This window comes from Rhipicephalus microplus, chromosome 10, assembly GCF_043290135.1.
Source record: "Rhipicephalus microplus isolate Deutch F79 chromosome 10, USDA_Rmic, whole genome shotgun sequence".
NCBI classification, from domain to species: Eukaryota; Metazoa; Arthropoda; class Arachnida; order Ixodida; family Ixodidae; genus Rhipicephalus; species Rhipicephalus microplus.
In genome coordinates this window covers 3,732,962-3,760,576 of record NC_134709.1, presented here as the reverse complement: position 1 = coordinate 3,760,576, position 27,615 = coordinate 3,732,962, and the positions used below count along the sequence as shown (strand labels likewise).

The 27,615-nt window shown below is 41.5% G+C and overlaps 1 protein-coding gene and 1 pseudogene across 5 annotated transcripts in view; one reads left to right on the top strand and one right to left on the bottom strand.

Annotated features, from left to right (window-relative positions):
* Nucleotides 1–659: 659 nt before the first annotated feature.
* LOC119181298 (glutathione peroxidase-like) lies at nucleotides 660–7,625 on the bottom strand (annotated as a pseudogene). Of its 2 annotated transcripts, none has more exons than XR_012886429.1 (8): nucleotides 7,479–7,625; nucleotides 7,292–7,364; nucleotides 6,980–7,013; nucleotides 6,819–6,913; nucleotides 4,713–4,860; nucleotides 3,504–3,649; nucleotides 2,686–2,773; nucleotides 660–923 (listed from the first exon to the last, which is right to left on the bottom strand). The product of XR_012886429.1 is annotated as a glutathione peroxidase-like, transcript variant X1 (transcript). The 2 variants fall into 2 exon arrangements; XR_012886430.1 differs by having other exon boundaries at nucleotides 2,686–2,770; nucleotides 7,479–7,623.
* A 3,131-nt stretch (nucleotides 7,626–10,756) lies between these two features.
* The window catches only part of Snp (Snipper), a 24,646-nt gene continuing 7,787 nt past the window's right edge, over nucleotides 10,757–27,615 (top strand). Inside the window, exons 1-4 of one of the 3 annotated variants that reach the window (XM_075874881.1) lie at nucleotides 10,758–11,187; nucleotides 12,251–12,367; nucleotides 25,323–25,421; nucleotides 26,872–26,944. In XM_075874881.1, coding sequence (XP_075730996.1) covers nucleotides 10,921–11,187; nucleotides 12,251–12,367; nucleotides 25,323–25,421; nucleotides 26,872–26,944 — 556 coding nt within the window. In that variant the 5' untranslated portion in view covers nucleotides 10,758–10,920. Of the gene's footprint in view, nucleotides 11,188–12,250; nucleotides 12,368–25,322; nucleotides 25,469–26,871; nucleotides 26,945–27,615 lie in introns of all 3 variants that reach the window. The other 2 variants (XM_037432590.2, XM_075874880.1) reach the window with 2 other exon arrangements.

Here is a 27,615-nt window from a genome sequence, read left to right as displayed (position 1 = left end):
GACACCAGGCCTGAAATCCTTACGCATAATGCTGGTGTCTATGCCACTGTGCACCGTAAATACACAAGTAAACCTAAAGTGCAGGTCCAACCTGCATTGTGGGAGTTTCCCAGAGACCGATTTTGCACATGGCTCACCAGGAGATAACAGAATACCTACAACATTTGCAAGAAATATTGTGCAAAAAACTGCAGACAAACTTCCTAGGGATTTCCTCTCTTGGGCTTCTCTACTTTCCCATGTAATAAGCATTAGATATTGATGACGAATTGCGGCCGAGTACTTGGCAGTGGCTGGAATCTAGACACCAAACACGTTTCACAATCTGTACTGCATGACAGCTGGTTATTTCACTTACCTGCCACGCTGTCGGTCACACAATTCCTTGTCCAAGATGACTTCTGTACAGTCTTTGTGCACATTTAAAGGACCAGCGTGGCTCTAGGGCAGAATACTCAACTGCCATGCTGAGGACCCGGGATGAAATCCGATTAGATCCTGGGTATCTTTTTTTTTTTCTTCCTATCACTCACCGCTTCCCATCAGTCACAGCAGCACTGCTCCATGCAGGAACAAACGCCCAAGAGCTACACTTCAAGAATCTTACATCTACGCTTAAATTTCTGCTCAAAAAAAGAAAAAGGGTGGGGGGACAACAGTGAGACCGAGTGAAACTAGGCTTTATTTGATCAAGATTATTTGGGCTCACAGCATCAAAAGCAAGGCTTGCCGAAGTTCCGGCAAAGGCGTCTTCTTTCTCGACTCAAGACTGGAGAAACATCAGGGCAAGCCAGCCGCAAATTACGGTTTGTAGATTGCCCGTCATAAGGTCTCTTGCCCAGGAAGCAGTCCACGTTTGCAGACACCTCAGCGTGCCAGCTGTTGACAGCTCAGAAGAGCTTCAGGAGATCTGGTTCAATGTCCTGCCAGGAAAAGAAAATGCAGTAATGGATGCTATTACATCTTCAATTGAGTGTCAGGAAGTAGCTATTTGCCAACCGAGAATAGATTAAAAGGGCCATGACACAACCACCAAACAATGCAAGGTTTTCACAGAAAAACTACAAGTAGAGCATCTACTATGTCTACAGATATGAAAGCCCCAGTGCCATAAAAGAATATATAAATGCAAAGCGGGGCCTAGCAGTCTCCGGCTTTAAACTACACCTACCGCTGGCCACCGCATAGCACCATGTTTTTTTTTATGATCTTATATTTTACCTCATCTTGGCTAGGTTAGACCATGCCTATAAAGCCAAACCAATTCTTTGGCACACTGAAAAATACCAAGTTTACCTCTTGCACTATCAATAGACCAATGGAATTCACTTCCATCTAGCATTGCCACTGAATGGTTATCAGTTTTATTTCTAGCTAGCACTCAATTCATAACCTTTGCATGTGATATTTGATTGCATTCATTTTAGAAATTGAACAAACCAAAAATTATCTTGATATCCTTATTTGTGAAATGTTTTCACATAGTACTTACAATATTTCTTTTTCAATTGCTGTATGCCTTGTTCATATTCAGTACCAAACTGAAAAAAGCTAAAATACAAATTTCACGCACAGATAACCATGGAGCAATATCGTTCGGAAGACACTCTCACAGCTAGCAAGCGTCGATCTTGCGAGTGCACCTGTGTTGCTGGACTCTCACCACTCGCATGTTTATGTTTAGACCAAATGTGCCGAAATTTTGCCAGCTTGTTTACTGTGGATTAAACCACATCACATGGATTACAGTTCAAAATTGAATGTCATGGCCCCTTTAATAGTCCCAACGATTCAAAGCATGGCGAGGTTCTAGAACGAAACGTTTTCACATTTCCGAAGGCACAATTTCACTTACACACTGCTTGAACTTTTGATACCAGCGTGAAACAATCACTGCACGTCCTTCTTATTTTTGTTCTTAAAAATATTAGTTGTGGGAGTTTAACAGCAAATTTTAATCACCTTTTACGTGCATATAGATTACGTTTAACTCAAAAATACTGGTAACCCAGGTTAAGTAACAAAATGCCAGCAATGATTTACTAGGCAGTGTGTGTATTAACATTTGCCAATCAGGGGTTCTTTGTTTAACAGTGGCTTTTGGGACCAAATACTGCTGGCATCCCCATGTAATAACTGCCGATTTAAAACTGCACAATTCACAAATTTTCGATTAGGGACCAATCCATAGTCCTAATCACACTTTTCACACAAACCAGTGCAGTACAAATGCTATTATACATTTGCACCTACTCATGATATTTTAAAATATTTTAGATTGCTCTCAATTTTGTAAAGCAATGCAAAATACCTTTTTCTATCTTGTGCTTTTGCAGCACTCTTTACATTAACCAATTTTCATAACTGAAAGGGTTCATATTTACAAAATATTTTTGAACTTTTTTTACAGAAAAGCAGAAAACTAACACATTGGGCTCCATAATTCAAAATTGGGGGAACTTCAGAATTCTTTTTTATATTATCACAAGTTTGAATTACCAAAGCTCTCATTAATACGACAAAGGGCAACATAGCAACTAGTGTTGTCATGCTTATTGTTTCTCAGCACCAGAGCATCATAGACAGCTCTGCACAATTGCCAGTCTTATTGGAGAGGATTTTGAAAGGGATAGAATGAACTTGCATATTTATGCCACTGGAACAATAAAAAAAGAAATGCCTCACCAAAGGATCAGTCGTGGGTGCATAGCGGTGAACAGGCTGACCTTCCTTGTCAACAACGAACTTCGTGAAGTTCCATTTGATGGCACTGCTGAGACAACGCTAAACCTTAGTTAAATTTGTTACATTTCTTGTCAGGGAGTAGTACTTTGTAAATTGTTCATTTGCAGCAGAAAAAAAAAATTCTTTGTGGGAGGCAAAGACTAAGAAAAGCTTGAGATTTTGACCTGATAACTAAAACAGTGATGCATAATTGTAACAGTATACACTTACACATCAGTGACATCATTTACACATTTCATTAGTTTGATATATTTGCTTAATTTTACATGATATAATTTTACATTAATATTCAAAATGGTCAATACATTTAAACATGCTTTCTTCAGCACACATGCACAAAAATGTTGCACATTGTATAGCACCCTGCTTTTTACATAATATACATTCAAAGTACACTTTAATAAATTCTTTTAGTATCATGATAAACAGCAAAAGAAATTTTTAAAATCAACTAAGTGTACAAGTACTGTTACTTATAAATGCCTTTGAATCAACTATGACATTAGTCGAAAGAATAAATTATTTATAATGAGATTTTAAATGTTTAGCTTTAAGTCTATATTTGATTTGTGAAATTTTGTCCATTGTATGACCCTTCGCCTTGCTTCCTATACATTGCACATGTTTTCTTTGCTTCGTGGACAGAATTTCTGAAGTGATACTTTGTTGACAGAGTGAGTGGTAGCAATCCTATACGAAGGAAATCGGACCAGTGTGTGCACAGAAGCGCTCGTTTCATCCAGGCAGAAAACACTTACTCCGTTAAGAACCCAGACTGCTTCTGCTTGAGGTACTTCCACAATGGGTGCGCTTTGTCCCCGTTGACGTTTACCTTGCTGAACATGTCGAACTTCACGTTGTATTTCTCCACAAACTTCTTTATGTCTGTCTCAGTGCCAGGCTCCTGGACAAGAAGATTAGGCCACAGAACAATGACAGTTATTACTGTGAGCCAGTAGTATCCCACAGGAGCCTATTTAACCCTTCCAGACACAGCTTATGAGGAACTGTCTGTCAAATGCATCAAAGCTGCACAACATTAAGCAAGGCAGTCGATATTCTATTGCAACAAAACTATTGCCAGAATACATCGATTCGCATGTTTGGCAGTATTTATACTTAAATAAAGTGTAATTAAATATATATTTATTCTCAAATCCTTCATATTCTATTTTTGCATAAACAGACCAAAATCCAAGTTTAGAAATACAATGCAAATTTGTTTTCTAAAATGTTCATTTTAAGAAAGAAAAAGCTAAAGTAAAACGAAATCAGTAGCTTAATGTTCAACCATTAGCATTTTATTGTTTAACCCAATTAATTGTTTACTAGACATATGCCAAAGCCCATTAATCAACTAAAATTGAAAACTTTGCTTCACCAACACACGTTTCTACTATTGAATGCGCATCCCTGTTAGATCCCTAGCCTCGCTTCATTTTATTTTAAGGCATGACTTATATTTTGGCATAATTAGAAATAAACATATATTCATGAAATCAAAATGGTCATGATGTGCATCCCCCCTTTTAATTTACACCACTGCCATCACTCTGTAAATGCATGTCAACAGCGAACTTGTTTAGAAAATCGTTCAACCCTGAACCATAAGACTCTGGCACGCACAACATAAATTTGGTAGTCCCCAATGCTCACCACTGGTCTATTAACCTAACAATCCACAGAAACTGGGTAAATACCACTAAAGAGGAAACAGCCCGACAAATGGCTGTATAGCGATGGCAGTGAACCGAATACATACACAATACAAAACGGAAAAGGCAACAGCAGCAACCCCGAATTAACGGAAGGGCTACACCAACCTTGACACGCCCTCTCTAAGCTAAGAAACAATGTACAAGCAACCAAATTAGTCTTCACAATTGTCCTGTTTCGCTGTGCCAAGCCTTATGCAACTAAGTGCAAGCGCAACTAACTTAGTCAGAACCCAGTATTTGTCTACACACCTGACCCCCGAACTGGTTGCAGGGAAAAGCGAGAATGCGGAGACCCTTGGACTCTGCATACTTTTCGTGAAGTTCAACAAGCTGCGTGTAGTTCTTGTTGGTCTTTCCTCACTTGGATGCAACATTAACAATGAGTGCCACATGACCTCTGCACAGAAAAGTACAAGATTACATGAACAATCTGGCAAATCCATTGGCGGCAGATGTGACAAATACTCCTGCGCTGCTATGGATAACACAGCTTTAACCAGTCACTGTCGTTTACACTTGCATGCCCGATAAAACATACAGTTTTGAAAAGTATGTCTGTATGACAAAGTAACACAAGTATCACTACTTTGCCAATGTCGCAAGGAGCATAATGTCTCCTGCAATGTTTACTGGGGAACTCTGATGCTTCAATCGTTCAGCCACCGCGAGAATGATAGGTAGCATACAGGTATGCCTAACCTTCATGCTTGCGGCTTTGAAAGCACCTGTGGCTTTGGTTACCATTCAATTTTGGAGTTAGTTTCTAATATAAGAATGGATCATTGTAAACTTCATGACTAAATTGGCAAGCCTAAAAGATCAAGGTGATAATGTGGAGCTGCTGAATCTTTGCTGAACTTTGTCTTGCAACAAAGTGGCTGCAGGCTACACAGAGCCAATATAATGAAGCCTAGACAAATTTTAGTACTAATGATCATTCCCACGCTGGCCTTAAATGCACGGCAGCTCTCATAGGCCCTAGTGCCAGTTTTTTCTCTAGTGTATTACTGAGACACTGAATGGGGAACAGTAACCTTAGTCATAGTGGCTCACGGTTGACACAATATTGCCAGAATCTCAAATGCTAGAGCTAGGGTCAACAGCCAGAGCAACCACATGTCATGTGACCTCGGCAGAAACGTTATGTATGACATCTTGAATATAGCAGCACGTCACAGTTTGCCCTTGCAACCTTGACGCTGGCAATGCAAACTGCAAAGCAGCACAGGAAAAGTTGCTGGTTGTCCAGTGATGCGTACTAATAGCCATTGACATACTCGTGCATCTTGCGATACTTGTAGTGACGACACTTGAGCATCTTTGCCAACCATTATTCACCTAGTCATTTCTGGTTCCAGCACTCAAAAACATATCCCCTTCAGCGAAATTATAACACAGCCTACGATGTCTCTAACTCACGTACAATAATTCCAAGGCAATGAATATTACATTTCAAGAAAACAAATGAAGTAATGTGTTGTTTTGTTAGAGTTCCAGTCAATAATTGTAATGAGCATGCAAATACATGCATCACTGTCCTGCAGTCAGTCGTATTAAATTTTGGCATAAAATCAACAAGGGATCACCTCCAAATGTGTGCACAATTAGCTTTTGGTTATAGTACTTTCAACGTTGGTTCTGGAATGCGGCACAAAGACCGACCTGTCGTACATAGCTGTGCATTCGCCAAAATATAGTCTATTACAGTCGTACGAGGCACGAGTTTCCAATGAATACATTAGAGGGAGCTCTAGCGCTAGTGCATATGGCAGCTGCAACGCACAGCAAGCATGGGAATGATGGGTAGTACAGAAATATGTTTAATGTTCATACTTCTGGCTTTGTGTGGCTTGGAGCTGTTTTCTCACAAAACAAAAATCAGCAAATGTTCAGCGGTTGCCTTCAGCACCTTATTCCTTTAGGCTTACCATTTCAAATTGGGTCACGAAGTTCAAAAGGATTTGTTCTTTCATTAAAAACAAAATTAAAATAACAATAAACAAAGCTACAAGTGCATTCAAAGACTACGACAAATGTGTGTACTACCCGTTATTCCCATTGCTGCTCAACGATGGCAGCGCCAGAGTCCCTCTAGTTAATTTTAGGACACCACGATATGCTGCACACCCAGGATAAGTCGATACATATTGCCTATGGAGAAAGTTCAGTTCATTCAATGAGAAATGTATTTTGCTCTCGTTTTGCCACAAGCTGGCAAAATGTGGCAGCCAGAAACCACGCAGAACTACGCGACTATGAACAACGCTGGCTTTTAGAAGAAGAGAATCGACACAAAGGACCACCGCGAGGTGCAGTCGAGGCTATCAGCCTAATACTAGGCTTTTGTGTGCCTACTTGTATTTATCGAGAGAAACTTCGTTTCCATCGATGTCAACGGCCGAGAAGTCATAGATGGAGGACGCGTCCTTCCAACTGTCGTCGGCGGTCGCCTGCAAACGAGGAAAAAACAGCGGCGTGAGGAGATGATTTGTTACAAGAACGCAGTCGTTGCTTACCATGGTCTTGCGGGCTAGCACCACAGCTCCTAGCCTGCAAATGGACGCGTGCAGATTATTGAGCGACGGTACTCTCGTTGACTAAGCAACAGACCCCCAACACAACTGCATGCTTAAGGGCGGGGGCGGGGCGGATATACAAGTCGATAACGTCGATTTTCGACGGACCATCCGACTACCGTTCCAGCTTACCGCTTCACCGCCCGCGGGAGGGGCAAGTACTTGTGCGTGCTTTTAAACATCAGCCATGCGTAGTTAGCAAGTAAGGGACAGCGCTAGCGTAGCATGAAGTACAGTCTCGGCTAGACTGACCTTGACGCGTCCACAAGGCGAGTAGAAAGAGCAGAAAACATGGTGATAAACCAATGCCTCGTGGGCACGCTTTCTGCGAGACAAAGAACAAGGCACGATGTGCGTTCTACCACCGCACATTTACAAACTGCTGTTGCCGGCACAAGCGGTTTCAGCAACGCTCTAAGGCGCCCGTAAAAACGCTCACCTCTCCCGTATTGCTTGTGCAGTCTAGCACAACAACGCAAAGCTGGTCGCGTAGTACGTCGCTCAACTGGTGTGTTGCCTCCACAAACACCGTTGCATCTGCCTGTCTGCGACCTTGTGCTCGGCATGCATGTAAGCGCATGTCCGTGGCTTGGGTCACGAGACCTCTCACCGTTGTTTGCTTTCATTTTCGATTTCGGTTTTAGTCCTCTTACGACGTTTTTTTTTTTTTTCGAATTCTTGCATTAGTACAGAAAGAAAGAAGTTCTCTGAACTTTATTCACACTGGACGCGAAGTAGAACGCCAGCGCCTGTGCTGTTTTTCTCTGTCTTAAAAAAGGACATGAACGCCTCGATCAAGAACGTCTTCGCTGTTTTTAAACACGCACACAAAGGCAGCTTTGCAGTGGCACGGCCGCTGGATAAAAAAGCGCACGGGTACGGCCCGCCGCGTGCTCCGAAACCGGTAGTGATGTTCCGTACTGCACCGAGAACTTCCCATTCAGAGACACTAAAATTCTCTATTTCGAGGACTTTTCCCTACTTTGGCGAAATTGCCAGAAATTCCCTGCACAGCAGTCTAATTTCCGCCCCATCCACACACACACTATAATTAGTTAATTACACGCGTCTCACGTACGGGCGACTTTTAAAATTATGACTAGCCCATCCACATCCGCACAACAGAAGAATTACTTTATTAACTCATATACTGTTAATATACTGCACATTATGGGCTTCAAGTCTAACACCCCTAGTGAACTAGAAAAGAGCTGAGCAGATGAAGGCCGCAAATTATCGGTCGTCCTATGAGAATTTAACTATTCCTGTAATTGCCTGCAATATCACGAAGATTTCCTTTTGTCCTTTGACTACGGGCAAAAATTTCCCGAAAAAAGAAATTTTTCCTGATTGATTGCGCGGGAAATCACTTTAGTTACCCGGACCACCGCTGCAGCGTTACTGGGTGGGTGGGGGAGGGGGGGTCGCTAGCGCTTACGGAATCGCATGCGCGGCGCGTTTCTTATCTTCTAACCACTACTGTTTGCGGTAGTTACGATTGAGCATCTGCATCTTTTTGCGTGACTCGCGAAATCTTCTTTTAATATGTCTGTCTAGCGTGTTGCCCATCAGGTAATTACCAATCTTGCTTTTGAAGTGAAGTTTTATTTCCTTTCATACAAAGGAGGAAGCTGGGGCTACAGACCTGCAGCCCAAGCTTGCAAATTTTCGGCATTGTCTTGCACAGTGGTCACTTTTCGCGGAAGCAAGAATTGTGAGCACATTTACTGGGATCATACAAGATCACAACTGACCGATCTAGAAGAGCTACACCTTTCCTAATGCATCGAAATTAATTATATGTAGGGCTTCAAAAAACGTTGCTTCAGATCTAATCATTTCATTTAGAATAAGTAACCTCAGTTATTGCAGGTGCCACTGTTAATTTAACACAAAATAAGATAGACTTTTTACTTCTTCCAAACACGTCTATAGTATTCATACAGTATCAGGTGCAACAGCCACGAAATAATATTTAGCATGTGTACGTGCGATCTCATAGAAGATGGCTTGAGCCTCTTTGAAATTTCAGCGACTGTTACTTCAATGCTGGCAATTGAGCAGGCCGTTATGTGATACGGGCCGTTATGTGTTACGTTATATATATATATGTGTTATGTCATATATATAAATATTATCCATTAAGGAAGTATATTAACACATCGGACAGCAATAAAATCTCACAATACGTTTTATGTTTAAAATAATTAGAGGTTACCTCAACCGCAGTATGTCCAATTATTTGCGTTTTTCAGCAGGTTACGGTACACGAAGACGACGACATTGTTTTTCAATCACTCCATATCAAGCGGATAATGTTCTTAAGTATTGTTTTTACCACAAATAATCGTTAGGTTGAATACCCTAGATCCACCCACCGATAAAACCAAAAGCATAAAATTGTTCGACTCATTACTTCCCAGTTGATTATAGGAAGTTCCTTTCTTATGCACTTCATATCACAGCTTTAACTCAAGTGCGAAAGCTGTTTTTTTTAATGAGTATTAATAATATATCATTGCTCAAATATGAGTGCTGTACCCAGACAACACGAAACGTCGTAAGGATGCCCCAAAGAAGTACCTAAGTCCCACATCCAATAAAGAAAGTCGTATTGATGTCCTGTAGACTTCAACGAACGGATGTTCATTAAATATCCCGGAAGAGGTCGTGAATGTGAAGATGCATGCGTGAGATCTACATGCATCCACCCATTCATGTCCCAATATGGGATGTTTAATGGACATGGTATATATAATCCAACTCGGTTTCAATTAATCTACTTACTGATATTCTCATATATGCACGTTCCTTCATGAATTAGTGTACATTTTCAGCGATCATTTTTTTAACGCACATGTACATATATATAGAACCTGCGCAACCCTTCATAAATATACACATATTAAATAATCAGGTGAAAACACATAATAGAGCAGTGCTTTCAAGATTTGGAAAATAACAAGCAAAGAGGAAGGCAACAGAACCACTCAACGTGTTATAAGCCTGCAGTCAGGTGGAAAAGCAGGAGTGCATCGCATCGCTGGAAGAGTACATTGAGGGGTATTAAAAACATGTAAAGAAATGCAAGACTTTCAAAAAGACAGTTCTTTCTACTAACTAGCATGCGTCCTTCAAATGCTGCATGTACTGGTAATTTCTGGATACAGTGGAATGTGCGACATCCAAATATAATCACATTATAATCCCAAGATGTGCTAAGGATCTCGTTTTTTTGTCTCAATTTGGAGCCTTCATGGAGGCTTCCGGGAAATATTTGGGACATCCTTAGAAGTTCCTACACATCCTAAGCACCGCATCCTAGGTGAATTCAAAGGATGGCTCTGTGTTGTCTGGGTACATACAACCTGCATATATATATAAGTGTTGGGTCTTCTTTCACTGGGGGCACTGTACTAGACGCATGTGCCCTTAGTCGCAGCATTTTTTTCTTGTTCTAGAAAACAATAAAACAATTGAAATGAAAAAGCTAAAGAAAAAAAAAACACATGTATGTATGACACTACTTTATGTACAGGATGCTGTGAACGCACCCTGTACAACAGTTTAGTGCGAAGAGCTAGCAGTATTGTCAAATAAATAAAATAAATTACATTAAAAGCTTTGTTTTTATTCACAAGTTGCAGAATTTTTGGCATTTACCACGGAGGAAAAGCTAAATTGTTATGGGTGACTGAGCGCCAAAACAGCCCTAGTTTCGTACAGCACATGGCAAAACATGGCGTTAACCTAGTGCAAATTCTAGGCACTCTACTGCAGTTCTCACTTGAAAGTTGATTGACACCATAGTTAGCTGGCTAGGTGTCATATGTGTGTGTATGTGAAGGCGTTGTGAATGGTATCTTTATCCATGCGAGTGAATGGCTCTACAGTTCGTTCTCTACAGGAACGCGTCGCTTTTGTGTCGTATTACGCATGCGGCACTGCAGGCCGGCACCACAGTACCTCGCCTTGCAAAGTCGGCTGGTTACACGCACTTGGCGTTTCCCAAAAAACAAATGTCTCGCCTGGCATCGCCGGCGTACCTCTCGCCCGCCACTGCGATGCCCAAGCAGGGGTATGATTATTTCCTCGTGCTTGACTTTGAGGCCACCTGCAGCGCAGAGAAAGGAGTGCCAACACCGCAGGTAATCCACTGCCCGCTTTTGCCTAAGTGTGTTGCCAGTTGCTTTTAAAAAACGTGGTTCCAAACATGGACCCAAGAAAGAAGTCAAGACACCACAAACGCTGATTAAGAAGGAAGAAGACACGAAAACAGTTCAAACGATGTACTAAATTTGAAACTACGAAATCCCGGCCAATCACCTAGTGCGGGTACCACTTGTATGAAAGTTAGTGAATTTGTTGGCGTGTTATGTCGGTTGTCTATTATTCTTGTCTGTTTTCATGCCTTGCTTCTTTTTCATCATTGTGCACCTTTATTCGGCATTTGTCCGTGTTTGCAGGCCCAGTCTCGTTTAGAATCAATACTTATCAACTAGCTCAGCTCTCTCTTATTCTGAGATTCAGTAATATGTTGCTCTCGACCCTGGCTCTAAAATTAATGATGCTGGCAAAGGACATAGCGAAATATCTTGGTAGGTTATTACTCCAAGCCTTGGTTTAGTGTCTGCCGAGTTGATGCTTTACATTATTGCTTTCGTAATTTTCTGGGCATCGCAGTTCTGCAGAAAATTCATTGTAAAATTTTGGCAGTGTGAACTAGTGGTACATTGAAGAAACAGGACACAGAGAAACGCAGACTTAAACTTGTATTTATTCACTGAATACCAGAGCACCACAATGCACTCAAGTCGGCACCAGGTTTCGATTTGTTTGCCCATCGCATAAAGTGTGGTTGCATACCTGAATGTTCACGCATGTCTGTTCTCTACGCTAATCATGACATGAAAGCTCTGGAGATCGTGAAAAGCATTTTTATAAAAAAGAACATTGATAGTTGAGTCAGCTCACTTTATGTATCGCTTCTAGACAATAAGATCTTGTTTCTGGATAACACTTGGTTTTGGTGTACCATTCTTTCTAGTATTTCACTTTTTTTTCATGTTTTTTTTCTAGTATTTATATCATCTGTCAATAAATCCAAGTTTAAACCTGTGCTTGTTTGTGTCCCACTCTTTCTTTGTCCAGTTAGTTTGCACTGCCAAAATTTCACAATGAATTCAAGCCTGCTTTTCAACACTTCTGCAGGAAATCATTGAGTTTCCAGTCCTCAAGGTTAATGGCCAGACCTTTGAGACAGAGTCAACTTTCCACTCTTACGTCCAGCCACAGGCACATCCTCAGCTGACTGCATTTTGCACAGAGGTGAGCATTTGCTGCCACCACTTTTTTTTCATGGAAGTTGTTACTGGACTACATTATTGCGTAGAAGTGTGGACTTCCGACACAAGCATCACTATGAGAAAAGTGCGGGACCTACAGGTGGCGCAGCAGTCCACTGCATGGATGGATGGATGATATTCTTAACCCTGGTTTGTTCTCTAATCCACTCTGCTCTCTTCTTGTCTCTTAAAGTTACACCTACCATTTTCTTTTCCATTGCTCGCTGCGTCGTCCTCAATTTAAGCTGAACACTCTTTGTAAGTCTCCAGGTTTCTGCTCCGTAGCTAAGTATAAGCAAGATGCAGCTGTTATATACCTTCTTCTTGAGGGATAATGGCAATCTACCTGTCATCATTTGAGAGTGCTTGCCAAATGTGCTCCACCCCATTATTATTCTTATAGTTACTTCAATCTCGTGGTTTGGCTCCGCAGTTATTACCTGCCCTAAGTAGACATAGCCTTTACAACTTGAAGTGCACTATTACCTATCTCGAAGCGCTGCTCTTTTCCGAGGTTTTCGTACATTACTTTCGTTTTCTGCAGATTATTTTAAGACCAACCTTTCTGCTATCCTTGTCTAACTCCGTAATCATGAGTTGCAATTCGTCCCCTGAGTTACTCAGCAGTGCAATGTCATTGGCGAACCGCAGGTTACAAATGTACTCTCCATTAACTCTTATCTCTAACTGCTCCCATTCTAGGTTTCTGAAAACCTTCTGTAAGCACGCGGTAAATAGCATTGGGGAGATTGTGTCCCCCTGACTTACGCCCTTCTTGATTGGTATTCTGTTGCTTTCTTTATGAAGCACTATGGTAGCAGTTGATCCCCTGTAGATTTCTTTCAGGATGTTTATATATACTTTATCGATGCCCTGATTCCGCAGTGTCTGCATGACTGCTGATATTTCTACTGAATTAAATGCCTTCTCATATTCTATGAAGACTATCTAGTGGTTGCCTGTATTCTGAGCATTTCTCTATTACCTGATAGTATGAATGTATTCTATTGTTGAGTAGCCTGTTCGAAACCCTGCTTGTTCGTTTGGTTGATTGAATTCTTATGTTGTCTTAATTCTGTTATCAATTACCTTTGTAAATAGCTTTTATATGACAAAGAGCAAGCTGATCGGCCGGGAATTCTTCAAGTCCTGGTCATCTCCTTTCTTATGTATTAAGGGGGAGATGCTACTCGAAGTCACTTTTTTTTAATATTCATCCTAGAGCAATGAAACTTAATCTGTTTATAGAACTTTTTATGCTGATTTCAAATATATAATTACTCTTCTTGCAAGTTGCACACTTATATCTTTGCAACATGACAAAGGGAAAACTTTTGCCCCCCTCTTTTCATCCCCAAACTTCCATAATTTTTTTACCATTCATAGTTCCTAATGTTTCAAATAAAGTGTAGAATGCAAATAACTATTTAGGTAGCACATACAAAATATGTAAGAGGTGTGAAAAATAATATACGTAAAAAGTCCATATCTCACCTACCCTAATAAAGTTTACATACAATTTTTTCATTATACAATAAAATATTGAAATTTAAACTAGATAATTGTATTTGTCATACTTTGAAAAAAAATCGGGCAAAATTTCATGCGTATCCGGGTGCTAAAAGTGCCCGAAAAAGGAGGGGCACATTGAAAAGAAATGGCAAAATTTGTGTTTTGAGAAAAACGAGTTTTAAAGTTAAAATTGAGTTTTTATTTATGAAAGGTATCATTAAATCAGATGAAATTTGACAACCAAAAAGAACAATGCTTCTTATAGGGGCCGCTGCCACTAAAATATGCCAGCACCATAAGTTTGTCCCTCTCGTCTTTTTCGAGCCGAATCGTTACAGAGATTTCGCTCACAGACAGGACCATGAAACACTTGCCAAACTTCCACTCCGTTTGGCAGAGCCTTCTGCCAACTGCAAGCTAGGAGTGTGAAATCCAAACTAAGTCTAGTGCCATGCCATTTTGCGGCCATGTTTGTGCCACATACTGTCGAACATAATGGAAATGTCGTCCCCGCTAAGTTCCCTCACTGCGAGCTGTTTCGATCTCGCAAGATTGGCGCTGACGTCATCCATTGCCGCATCACGAATTTTTCGGCTGACGGGTGTGAATGAATTTTGATGCATTGGCTTTTGCACGCCAACAACTGCCGCAAATCGGACCAGCTGCTCGTAGCCTATTCTTACAAAGCGCACTGCACAACGTCTTTCACTTGTAAGCAGTAGCTTTTTTCATTCATAAAGAAGATAATTACAAGAGAAAAGCATTGTTCAGCTGTGCTGCTCGACAAGACATGGACCACGCAAATAGGCTTCACAGCACATACAGGCGCGCAGCGGCCAATGGCGGTCCCCGATTCATACGACGCTATAAGCCAGTCAAGGCGCTCGAAAAACACGCAGAAGAGTGATTCTTTTTATTATTTCTTGCGCTGCATCAGCGAGAGAAACTGTTGTTATTTCAAGAGTGAGGCTCGACTCTTCGACTCATGCGATCAACAATGGCTAGCGGCGGCGCATTATCGGCAGCAAGGTGCTCAAAGACTGCACAATTTGGACCTTTTAACAGGCACCTTGTGCTCTTTAGATTCAGTTTTAAAGCATTTCCAATTAAGTCTTGACCTGCATTTTTTTTTTCATAACATTAGAGGTACTAATCTTATCAAAACAGGCGAAAATAAAAAAAATCTGTAATTTTGAAAAAAAACTTTAGTTTTTCGACCCGCATCTCCCCTCAAGATGTTTGTATTCTTCCAAGATACTGGTACCCACCCCGTCAGGAGACACTTTATAAACATCGTGGCTAGTTATTTTAACACAATCTGTCCTTTGTCTTTCAGCAGATCTTATTCTTCCAAGATACTGGTACCCAACCCGTCAGGAGACACTTCATAAACTTTGCGGCTAGTTATTTTAACACAATCTGTTTTTTGTCTTTCAGCAGATCTGTTGTTATCTGATCCTCACTAACAGCTTTGCCTCCTTGCATTCCCTCCAAGGCTTTTTTTACTTCTTCTATCATTACTGGTGGGATGCTATGTGGGTTACTGCTAGTTCTTATATTAGGGTCGTGGTTTTTCCAGCTACTGTACAGGTCTTATTTATTTATTTATTTATTTATACAATACTGCAGACCAATTTAATGGTCCAAGCAGGACGGGCAGAAAAAAAGAATGTTCATGCACATACAATGCAATGCAAAAAAAAAACAATGAAGCAACAAAACGCAGAATTCACTTAGAACTACAAAATAAACAAGCCACGGTGAAACCGACTTTTCGCACAAACATAGCAGGGTTTCCAATCCAAATAAAACTAGAAAATCACGCACAACTTCAAGTAACATTGCTAAAAACCCGATCGTCAGTAATTAAAAGTTTCTAAAATGATCGTGTAGGGCTGTCATAAAATTTCCACTAAAAATTCTTTCTGGCAATTTATTCCAGTCATCTACCGTGCGTGGAAAATATGAAAACTTAAAGGTATTTGTTCGGGCAAAGAATGGGGATAAACTGTGGCTATGTGTGTGTCGTGTTTTCCTCGTGGTGGACGGACTAATGAATGGAGTGGGTGATAATCCAGTCTTACACTTAATTAGGGATTCCATAAAAGCTAAGCGGGCAATTTGGCGTCTAATGTGTAGTGGTTGGATTTTATTGAGTGTCATGATACCTGACGGAGAATCACTTCTTTTATATTTATTATAAATAAAACGGACAGCCCTCCTCTGAACCTTCTCCAATTCGTTAATGTTTTTGTTTGTGTACGGGTCCCAAACAACCGCTGCATACTCCAGTTTAGGCCTAATTATGGAATTATACGCTAAAAGCTTAACGTTACTAGGTGTACCTCGAAGTTTATGCCGTAAAAGACCAAGTTTTTTTAGCGCTGAAGAAGTTACCTGCTGAATGTGGTCGTTCCAATCTAATCTGGAGTTCAATACGATACCTAGGTATTTAAACTTACTAACCTCCTCGATTAAGGTGTTTTTAATTTTGTACCGGAAAGTTATGGGGTTTCGTTTCCTGGTTATACGTAAAAGAACTGTTTTTGTAGTGCTAATTTTCATGCCCCATTTGTCGCACCAAGATGATATGTCACATAAAGCCTTATCTAGCCGATGTTGATCAGAAGCAGACTGCACTTCAGTATAAATCATGATATCATCCGCGAACATTCCAATATTCACAGTATCGCCAACCACAGACACTAAATCATTAACATACAACAAAAAAAGCAGGGGCCCCAGCACACTTCCCTGGGGCACACCTGATGTCACTGTTAGAGAGGAGGAATAAGTACCATCGATGTCTACAAATTGCGTTCGATCTTTCAAATACGAATTAACCCAATTTACAAGTGTAGAAGGAATTCCTGCTTGTTTAAGTTTTAAAAGAAGGCTACCGTGAGGAACCCTGTCGAATGCCTTGCTTAAGTCTAAAAACAAAACATCAATTTGCCCGGAGTGATCTAAGATTGAACTAAAACTATGAACGGCGGTGACCAACTGCGTAACAGTAGAAAATCCCCTTCTAAAACCATGTTGGAAGGGACTCAATGTTTTATTCTTTTCCAGTACATCAAGAATATGGTTAGCTACAATATGTTCTATCGTCTTGCAACAACAGCACGTTAAGGAAATTGGTCGATAATTGTCAACATGGAAACGGTCTCCTTTTTTAAAAACTGGAATTACCCTAGCCATAAGCCAATCATGGGGCAGCACGGACGTCCGAAAAGACTCACAAAAAATCACTGTCAAAAACCGAGCTAAAGATTCTGCATAGCGACGCAGAAAGGCGTTCGGGATTTCATCCGGGCCAGTAGTGCACTTAGGATCTAATCGCAGAAGCATTTCAAAAACTCCTTCAAAAGAAACAAGCTCGATCTGTTCCGAATGAGCCTCCATATAAAATTCATCACCTAGATCGTTTGAAAATACAGAATGAAAAAAGGAATTGAAAGCATTAGCAATGGAGAGACGAGATGTTTCCATCTTGCCATCAACCAATAATTGATCGACCGATTTACGTGCACTGCGGATGTGATTCCAGAACTTTCCTGGATCGTTTAAAATGAACTGAGGCAAACTTTCACAAAAATACTGTTTCCTTGCGGATTTTACGCTGCTCGAAAGTTTGGAGACTAACCTATTTAAGACATCACAATCGGGACTGCGACTCTTCTTGATACGTTTAATTCGCCGTTTTAGGTGAATAATATCTCGGTTAATCCATGGATTGACCCTTTTGGTTCGTTTTTTCTTATCAGGTATAAAAGACTTTAAACAAAATTTGCAATGCTCTTTAAACATTTCCCACAAATGCCGCACATCATTACCTTGAAAGCTTTCGTAAGCTATGTCAAGGTAATCCAAAACAGACTCATCCCTCGCCCTGGAGTAGTCTTTGACATATGTATGCTTAACTCCCGCTAAACATTTTTTAGGTTCTAGAAAGACATTGGTAACTACAACCTTGTGATCAGAAATCCCGTCACTTACATGTAATGAATAATCAGAAAAACTGCGATCTAAGAACACAAGATCGAGTACGGACCTAGCTGTACCGCAAATTCTGGTGGGCTCAAGAACAACCTGGTTTAAATTATGAGTTAGCATAATGTCGGATAGAATATCAGAGTGCTCTGCGGCTCCGACACATCCAGTAGGCCAATCAATACCTGGTAGATTGATATCGCCAACAAGCATAAGCCTGGTTTTGCGGAAACTAAACAAATGATCTTGGAGCTTTCGCAAATAAGAAGAATCAGAACTGGGAGGTCTGTACAGTGCACATAGGACGAAAGTAAAACTAGAAAATGTTATCTTGAGAAGTAGGCTTTCGTGGTCTTCTATTTGATTTAAAACCACAGCTTTCACATTTTTCTTTAACAGAACAGCCACACCCCCCCCTCGTGACCCACGTTCACGTCTGAAGACCGAAAACGATAAAGGAAAGACGCAGTCGTCAGTGATATCGCTGGTTAACCAAGTCTCAGTTATTACTGCTACGTCGGGGTTGTGCACAAGTAATGCAATTTCCAGGGATTGGGATTTATTGACAACACTTTGGGCATTCATATTCAATACAACGAGCCTGTTGCGATAAGAATCGCTGCCGGGATCATGTCACTTCGACTGCGACTGCGCGGGGGACAATATGAGCTTCATTCGTCTACCTGTTAAATCATCCCAAACATATGTTTCGTCATTAATTTTAAGTTTATCGTCATAAAGTTTTGGATCCAGCCCTTCATCCTTATCCTGTAAAACTCCTTTGCTATTTTAACTATTTTATTCATATTGGTAGTTACTTTGCCTTCCTTGTCCCTTAGTGCATACATCTAGTTTTAGCCTATTCCAAGTTTCCTCTTCACGGCTTTGATGCTTCCTTCGCTCTTTAGAATGTGTCAAATCTATACATGTTATATCATCTTACATCAGATACCTTACGCTTATTAATCAACTTCGAAAGCTCTGTCAGTTCTAGTTTGACTGCTGCATTTGAGGCTTTCATTCTTTGATGTTTTTTAAAGGGCCCCTGCGACACTTTTGGGACATTCTTATCTAGCACCGGAGCGCGTGTAGCGATGATTACTGAGATTAATGCTGTTGCAAATTGTGTAGAAAATGAGGAGCGATACTATCATTACTAGGATTAGAGCAGCGTGTTCGGAATAAAGAAGAGATGGACGGGCGGGCTTCGCTATGGGCAAGGCAGCTCATCTTTTCCTCAGCATTTTGGTGCCGAAACCTGGGAGAAAGGACCTTCGGAGGTGAGACGTAGCGGCGTTCACAAATTTCGACCGCAGTCGCAGCCTCGAGGACTTTTGTGAAGCTGATGTGCGAAGCCAAACCATTCCCGAGAACCAGGTCAAGAAGCATGACACCTTGACATCGGTATCGTCGATTCCGATACCGAATCCCTGTGGCTAATTTGTCGTACTAACACCGTAACTGTCCTACTTGGCGTCTGCTACAGGCCCCCGCAAACGGATCCAAATTTTCCATGTCATCTGAACAATTCCATTCAAAAACTTACTTCCGCTTACCCAAAGGCTCGCATTCTTCTGTTCGGTCATTTTAACTACCCTAATATTGACTGGCAAAACATAGTTACTTCTACATTATCATGTCACGCAGAGGCGAAAAACTTCCTCGATGTATGTCTCAACTTTAACCTTACACAATTAGTCGCCCAACCAACCCGTGTCACACGAGGATCAGCAAATATTCTCGACCTGATATTAACCAATAGCCCCGAGAACCTATTATCTATTACTTACCTTCCTGAGATCAGCGACCACAAGGTCATACATGCTTTATTTTCATTTACCTCGACCAAAAAACAGACGACTAATAAAACAATTGTTCTTTATGATAAGGGTAACTATAGTGCAATATCTGAAGATCTCAGTAACTCTTTTAATCAGTATGAATCTACATTTCACACGCGCTCAGTTCATGACAACTGGTTGATCTTTAAGGGCAAAGTAAATCACCTCTCTGATATGTTTATCCCGAAGATTACTTTTCAAACTAACCGCAATAAACCATGGTTTTCTCGGCATTTAAAAAAACTTGAAAACAAAAAGAAACTACTTTTTCGTACCGCCAAACGCAACGGCAAGCCTACTGCATGGCAAAAATACATCGAAGCTGAAAAATCATATTTGCTATCTGTTCGTAAAGCCAAATACTCGTTTTTCCATATAGACTTACCTAATCTCTTAATCAGGAACCCCAAGCAATTCTGGCAAGTTCTAAACCCCACACATCCTTCCGATATTAAACTAACGAATGATTCACACGAGACAGTGACTGACCATGATTGCGCAGAAATATTCAACGAAGCATTTGCATCTGTCTTCACTACTGAACTTGACATGCCCTCACAGTCGCCATCATTTAGCGTAGAAACTTTCATGCCTGCTGTCACCTTCTTCGAAGAAGGCATTTCATCTATAATCCACAAATTAAAACTTTCTTCATCAGCTGGTATGGATTCCATCAACTCGAAACTCCTCAAGAATGTGAAATCGACTTGCGCAGCATACTTATGTCTTATCTTCTCACAGTCACTCACCTCAGGAATCATGCCTGATGATTGGAAAACGGGCAAGGTCGTTCCAGTCTACAAATCAGGTAACAGAAACTCACCCTTGAACTACCGCCCCATTTCATTAACCAGCGTGCCTTGTAAGATCATGGAACACGTCATCTACTCACAAATCTTCAATTTTTTGGACTCCAACGAATTTTTTCATCCTTCACAGCACGGATTTCGAAAGGGCCTTTCTTGCGAAACCCAATTAGCACAATTCGTTCATGACCTACAGACTAATCTCGACTGCAATATCCAAACCGACTCAATATTCCTTGATTTTGCAAAAGCTTTCGACAAGGTTCCTCACCAGCGTCTGTTACTGAAACTTTCAAAACTAAACTTGCATCCTAACATCTTCAGGTGGCTTGAGGAGTTTCTAACTAACCGCTCGCAATCTGTCTATCTTAACGGCCACCTGTCTAAACCACTCCCAGTCACCTCAGGCGTCCCACAAGGGTCTGTTCTCGGTCCTCTCCTATTCCTAATATATATTAATGACTTACCATTGCATGTTTCCTGTAACATTCGCATGTTCGCTGACGATTGCGTAATCTATCATACTATTACTAATTGTCATGACCATCACATCCTTCAGAGCAACCTTAACAATATAATAAACTGGTGTAATATTTGGCTAATGACTCTCAACCCCACTAAATGCAAACTCTTGTCCTTCTCTCGTCGTCACAATCCCTCTCGCTTTCAGTATTCTATTTCTAAATCATGTATCAAATTAGTAGAATCGTATAAATATCTAGGAGTCACCCTTTGTTCTAATTTATCATGGCGCGCCCATATTACAAACATCATTTCAGCATCGAACAAAACACTGAGTTTTCTTAAACGCCACCTTCGCCTTTCCCCACCACATGTTAGATTACTCGCGTATAAATCGCTTATAAGACCAAAATTAGAATACGCATCTGCCATCTGGAGCCCCCATCAAGCATACCTAATCACTGCCTTGGAAGGTGTTCAAAATCGGGCCACCCGTTTCATCCATTCCTCATATTCATATGACATCAGCATTTCACCATTGAAACATGAATCTGGCCTATCACTCCTTTCTTATCGTCGCCGCATTGCTAGCCTAACTCTTTATCATAAGTTTTTTTATTCTTCACTCAATCAAGCTCCTTATATAACAGCCGCCTCACGCATTTCCCACCGCACCAGTCATTCACTTCAAGTTGCCCGCCCGCCATCACGCACCACTACGTTTGCTGCTTCGTTTTTCCTCAGAGCAGCTTCAGACTGGAACGGCCTGCCCTACGACATTGTCACAATTGCCTCATCATCTACCTTCCTGGAACGCCTCACCGATCATCTGCCATGTTAATTCAATTTTAACTGTTTGTTTGCAATGTTAATTGAATCTCCGCTGTTTTGAATTGTAATCCCACCCCTTATGTAACACCCCCTGAATGGGGGCCTTTAAGGAAATAAAACTGAACTAAAACTGAAAACTGAACTGAACATTGCTTGAGACTTCGTGCTGCGGAGCGTTTGTAATGGACACCACGTTGACCTCAAAATGTTTAGGATGAGCCACCGTGACCATAGCGAAGCCCACCCGTCTGCTTCTTCTTTATCCCGAACACGCTGCTCTAGTCCTAATGATGATAGCGTCGCTCCTCGTCCTCTACACAATTTGCAACAAATGCAATAAGAATAATGAAAATTGTTGCACGTAAAGTGAAGTTATGAGTCTTCAAAGTTGTAAACTCGAGCAGATGACAACGAAAAACATTCTCTTTCGCATTTCACCCACGTTCTGACGTCAAAGACCGCTTCCAATCACAGCGCACATCTCATACAGGCATTCCGGAAATGTCACCTCATTGAGGCCTTCACACAATACCTCGCTATCGCTCTTTTTGATGGCATCGTCAACATGGTTACTACGAACCACGTGCATCGGGTAGCAGACTCTCCCACGGTCACTCTGTGTAAGATACACACATACACTTAGGGGGGGACACTTCTCGGCTTGCATGCAAGACGCGTTCTACAGCAACGCCGGCTCCCACCACCTGTCGCAATTTTGGCTCGCTAAAAACGCATCATGCGTTTCTATTTTTAGTTGCTGGCGTACCATAGCCTCGTTCGCAGGCTAAGTGCTGTGTTCGTTCTTCTGAAACTACATCATTTAGAAACAGGAATGATTTCTTTCTGAGAAAGCATAAAAAGGTTTATGCTGTTTTTAGCATTCACTCGTATGGCCTAGCTATTACCATATGAATATTGCACACTATTTGTCGCGTCAAGCTAATAAAAAGCACACGGTCCTTGTCGTCATGTCTTATGACATGACGTCACTTGCCATCACAAAAGTAGCTGATGTGTCGCCGTAGTTTTAAATCAAGGTAGTTTGTCTCACGAATTGACATTATAACAGCGTCAATTTCGGCTTTGCCATGTGCGCAACGATATCGGCGTGTTCCACAGCACCAGAAGAACTGGTTAGAAATACATACTCAAAATGTGTCACAGGGCCCCTTTATTGAGGTTCTTCGTCTCCTGAGACAGCTAGCCAGTGTCTTGTCTAACTACCGTATACTCGTCATGATACTCGTCAGATTATCATTCATAGTGTCAACACTAAGGCTGGTTTCCTGAAACGAGACTGATCTGTTCTGAAGCGAGACTCTGAACTCCTATACTTCCCTCTCAGTGCTAGCTCATATATTGGCTTCTTGCATATCAGTTTTTGTTGCTTTTCTTCAAGTCCATCCAAATTCCAGACTGTACCATTCTATGGTCACTGCATTGTACCTTGCCTAGCACTTCCTTATTCTGCACAATGCCTGGGTGTGCACCGAGTATAAAGTCTATTTCATTCTTACTTTCGGCATTGGGGCTCCTCCATGTCTGCTTACAGTTCCCTCGGTGGAAAGTATTCAAAATCCATAAATGGTTGCGTTCTGCAAATTCTACTAGTAGTTCCCCTCTGACATTTCTAGTACCAATGCCATTATCTTCTACTGCCTGGTTTCCAGCCTGCTTTTTCCCCACCTTTGCATTGAAGTCACTCATCAGTATAGTATACTTTGTTTTTACCTTACTCATTTTAACTCCACGTCTTTATAGAGCCTTTCAACTAGTGCGTCATCATGACTGGATGTAGTCGCGTAAGCCTGTACTACCTTCATCTTGTATCTCATATTGAGTTTAATTATGGTACCTATGACCCTTTCATTAATTCTATGGTATTCCACTATGTTACCAGCTATATTTCTGTGGATAAGAAACACCATCCCCAGTTCTGTTCTTTCAGCCAAGCCATGATAGCAAAGTACGTGCCCATTCTGTGCCACTGTATACATCTCATCTGTCCTCCTAATTTCACTGAGCCCTGTTACATCCCATTTAACACCCTCTAGCTACTCGTATAGTACCTCTTGACTGAGTTGCGCGAGAAAATTGAAGTACAAAAAGAAAACACTTGGACACGGCGCGCTGCGCTGCGCATTTCTTTTGTGCTTCAATTTTTTCGTGCAACTCAGTTAAGATGAATTACCAACTCGCCCAGCAGTTTGTGCTCCTCGAATAGTACAGCTACATTTCCCAACTAGATAAGGTTCTAGCATTAAACGTTGCCAAGTTGAGGTTCCAATGACGGCCTGTCCGGACCAAGAGATTCTTAGCACCCTCTGCTGCATTGCAGATCTGACCGCCGTCGTGGTCAGTTGCTTCGTAGCCGCTGGTTACTGAGGGCTGTGGGTTAATTAATGTATGCATGTGGGAGGTAGTGGCCAGATACTGCACCAGGGTGGCCAATCCTTCTCTGGTGAGAGAGTGCGTTACCTATGGTGGTCACCGATGAGGCCACACCCCAGGCCTCTTAATGCAGTTTCATGATCACATGGATATATTTTTTTTTTTGCAATCCGGCTAAAAACTGCGCGACACCGGGAATCGAACCATGGACCTTTTGCACGCGAGGCTGCTAATCTATCCACTAAGACATCGCTGCATCCTTGTACATGTATTCAGCTACTTTTACGAACGACGATATCACGAGCTGAATCAAATATGTCTGACATGCTAAAAGCAACTTTATACAATTATCCCAATATGACACTAAAGAAAAAAAACACAAGGTAATGCGAAGGCAGCGTTATTGATGTTCAACTCACCGCGAGGGACGCATGGAACACGACCCGTGGTTGTCGCTTCCCACGGGCCCCAGTCAGGATTCGACCATCCACGTCAGCCACGAAACGCCAAAGACTGTCCCAAATATTTTCTGTGCAAGCACCAAACCTCGCCGCAGGGCGGCACTGCTGCAGCTATCAAGCTAACGATGATGATGATGATGGTAATAGTGAATTCACACGAGCACTGTGCCACCTACTGCTCTGTGGTTATCAAACATAAATGTGGCCTATCCGTGAGACGTGTGGCGCAAATCACTTTGCAGGGGCTGATAGCACACCCACAACACATGGATTGAACCTTACTAATAGAATAATAATTAGATATTTAATTACATGCTAATTAACACAAATTATCTAAACACTATCAACACCACATTTCTTAATTTTCTTAGACAGTGCATCACAATATGCACCTGAAGGGGATATCTGCAAGAAGAAGCATTTTTGTCATATAATTTTTCTTTTTTGTTCTGTTTATGCTGTTGGATCATACCTGCTATGCTACCGATTCACCTGTGGCATAACTTTAGTTGTTCCTTATATGCAGGTTATGTAATCTTTAAAACTGAACTGAGTTTTTGACTCAGACTGGAGTTGATAATTTCTGTTATTTGTTTCACTACAGTATTCACTTGTATATTTTTTTCTGCTCGTGTGTGCAGCTGACGGGCATTGTGCAAGATATGGTGGACGATCAGCCACATCTGCAGGAAGTGCTCAGCCGCTTTGATGATTGGATGCAAAAGGAGGGCCTGCTTCAGGCACGGACAGTGTTTATTACCTTTGGTGATTGGGACCTGCAGAAAATGTGAGGCCATACTGCTTAACTTTGTATGTCACAAACGTTACTTGGCGACTTTTCTTGACAGCACTGTGGACACTACAGAAACGAAGTGCGTGCCTGCTACCCTGCCAAAAAATAGTGCTAAAATTTATTGATAATTTTCTTATTGGCCTTGCTGAAATAAATGCTGCTTTCTATACTATGAGATTCAAAGAGTTGGGGGAAGTCGGAGGTAAAATACAGTCGTTATTCGCTTTGCGAGGATGCCTTCCTCTTTTTTTCATCTCTTAGTTGGCACCACTCTTTCAGTACACTTTGTCTTAAGTAAACACAATGTGTGCATGCGTAAGATTGCGAGGAAGAGTGCGAAAAGAAATCTAACTGTTGAACTAAAGAGAAGCAGATACGTGGAAGCCTTTTTTTTTAAAATCCAGTGTGGCTGCAATGTGCAAAGGTCTGCCACGTGCAAACCATGCCTGAATGTCTGGGCATCTTCGACATTCTTGTATCTCCAGATAGGCTTGAGCGTGCAAATGCGAACAGTTCAGATAAGCCCGAAAATGGCGCGGCCACCAGCGAGTAGGCTCGAATGTTCAATGCCGCATGTATAAATGTTGACATGCCTTATGGGAGATTAGATTACTCCACGGCCGATGACTGTTCATGCCACTTTCATAGGCAGCATGTATCGCTTATGTTTTGAGCTTTCATTTTCCAAGCACGGGTGTGCCCAAATAAAAAGTATCCCAGTCTTGCACTAGCGTTCTTCACCGTTGTGACCACTTGACCATATAATTCCACCCAATTGTCACTCCAGGGATGCAATTCTCGATGTATCCACCTTGTGAACTATCCACTTTGGCCTCCACTGATTAGCTGGAGTTTGGCGAGCAGTGTGCCCCCTGTTTCCAGTCCTTTTTCTGCTATGCAATTTTAACGTTGTGAAGATTTTGCAACTCTCGACACAAATTAGGTGTACAGGACACATTTCACACAACGAAGGCTTTGCGTCAGAGATCCGCTTCTGGACTCGCATCTTGAGGACCGTGCATGAACTGTAATGATTTTAGCACTTGAGTTAGGCTTAATAATGCGGCTATCCGCCTGATGCACCTGGAAGGTCGGTACACTTTCCTTGCATCGTTCTCAAACATCTGAACACATTTATGCGCAAGTTCAGACTTGTGAAGTTTTTTTGCACTCCGCCAAAGTGGATATGTCCATAGGTGGGTACTTCGAGAACAGCTCTCCAGTACTCAGTTTATGAGCATAAATCTATCTGCACTAGGTTTTTGATATTCAGTGCTATGCTCTGATTAAACGATTAAACGCCACTTCAAAACTCGTCCTTTCTTGCTGTTTTGAATTGTACTGCTTGCTATTTCTTGTTCAAACTGTGGTTAATAAGCAGGTTGGGGTATACACAGGCTCCCCTCACAGTGTGCCTACCTTGGCATACCTGTGCCGCCTTACATGACTCGATGGATCAACTTGAAAAAGGTAAGTTCAGTGAGGACTGTTGGTGTTGAAAAAGCATGCAAACACAGGCAAGAAAGAAGTCAAATTCTGACTAGCATCTTGATTTCTGTGTTGTGTGAGCAAGAATGTATTAGCGCCATAGCAAATGCATCACATGTGTAGCCAGTGATGTCAGCCCAGCTGCAGAAGGTGTCGCTACAGCAATTATGTGCACTTTGGAAACAAACTACTTGTCAATTACATAATTGTGAGGGTTCTCTGTTGTGGCTTCATCACATTGATTCCCTGACATGTCGACCAACAAGCACACATTTAATCATGCTCTTTCTTTTCGCTATTCTTTTAAAGGTGGTTCTTATCTTGATAATTTCACGAAATCATTCAAACCAGTGCGCCGAATATCAGACGCGATGAGCGAGTGCATTTCTGCGCTTCAGCGCCAGAATAAGAACACTCCGATCGTACACGTCATCACTACTAGGGCATCGTCACTCAGGATGGTATTTGTGGAATGTATCACACCGAACACGTAGCACTAGTGTCGATGTCGCAAGGCAGTCTATTTTCCGTTTCTTTCCTTAGCTTTTCTACGCTGTTTGACATCGAATTAAAATAACTTCCACGTGACGGCTGCCGTTCAAATTTGGCCAAGAAGACCTATGCATACCAAGCGATCGAATGATGGGCACAAC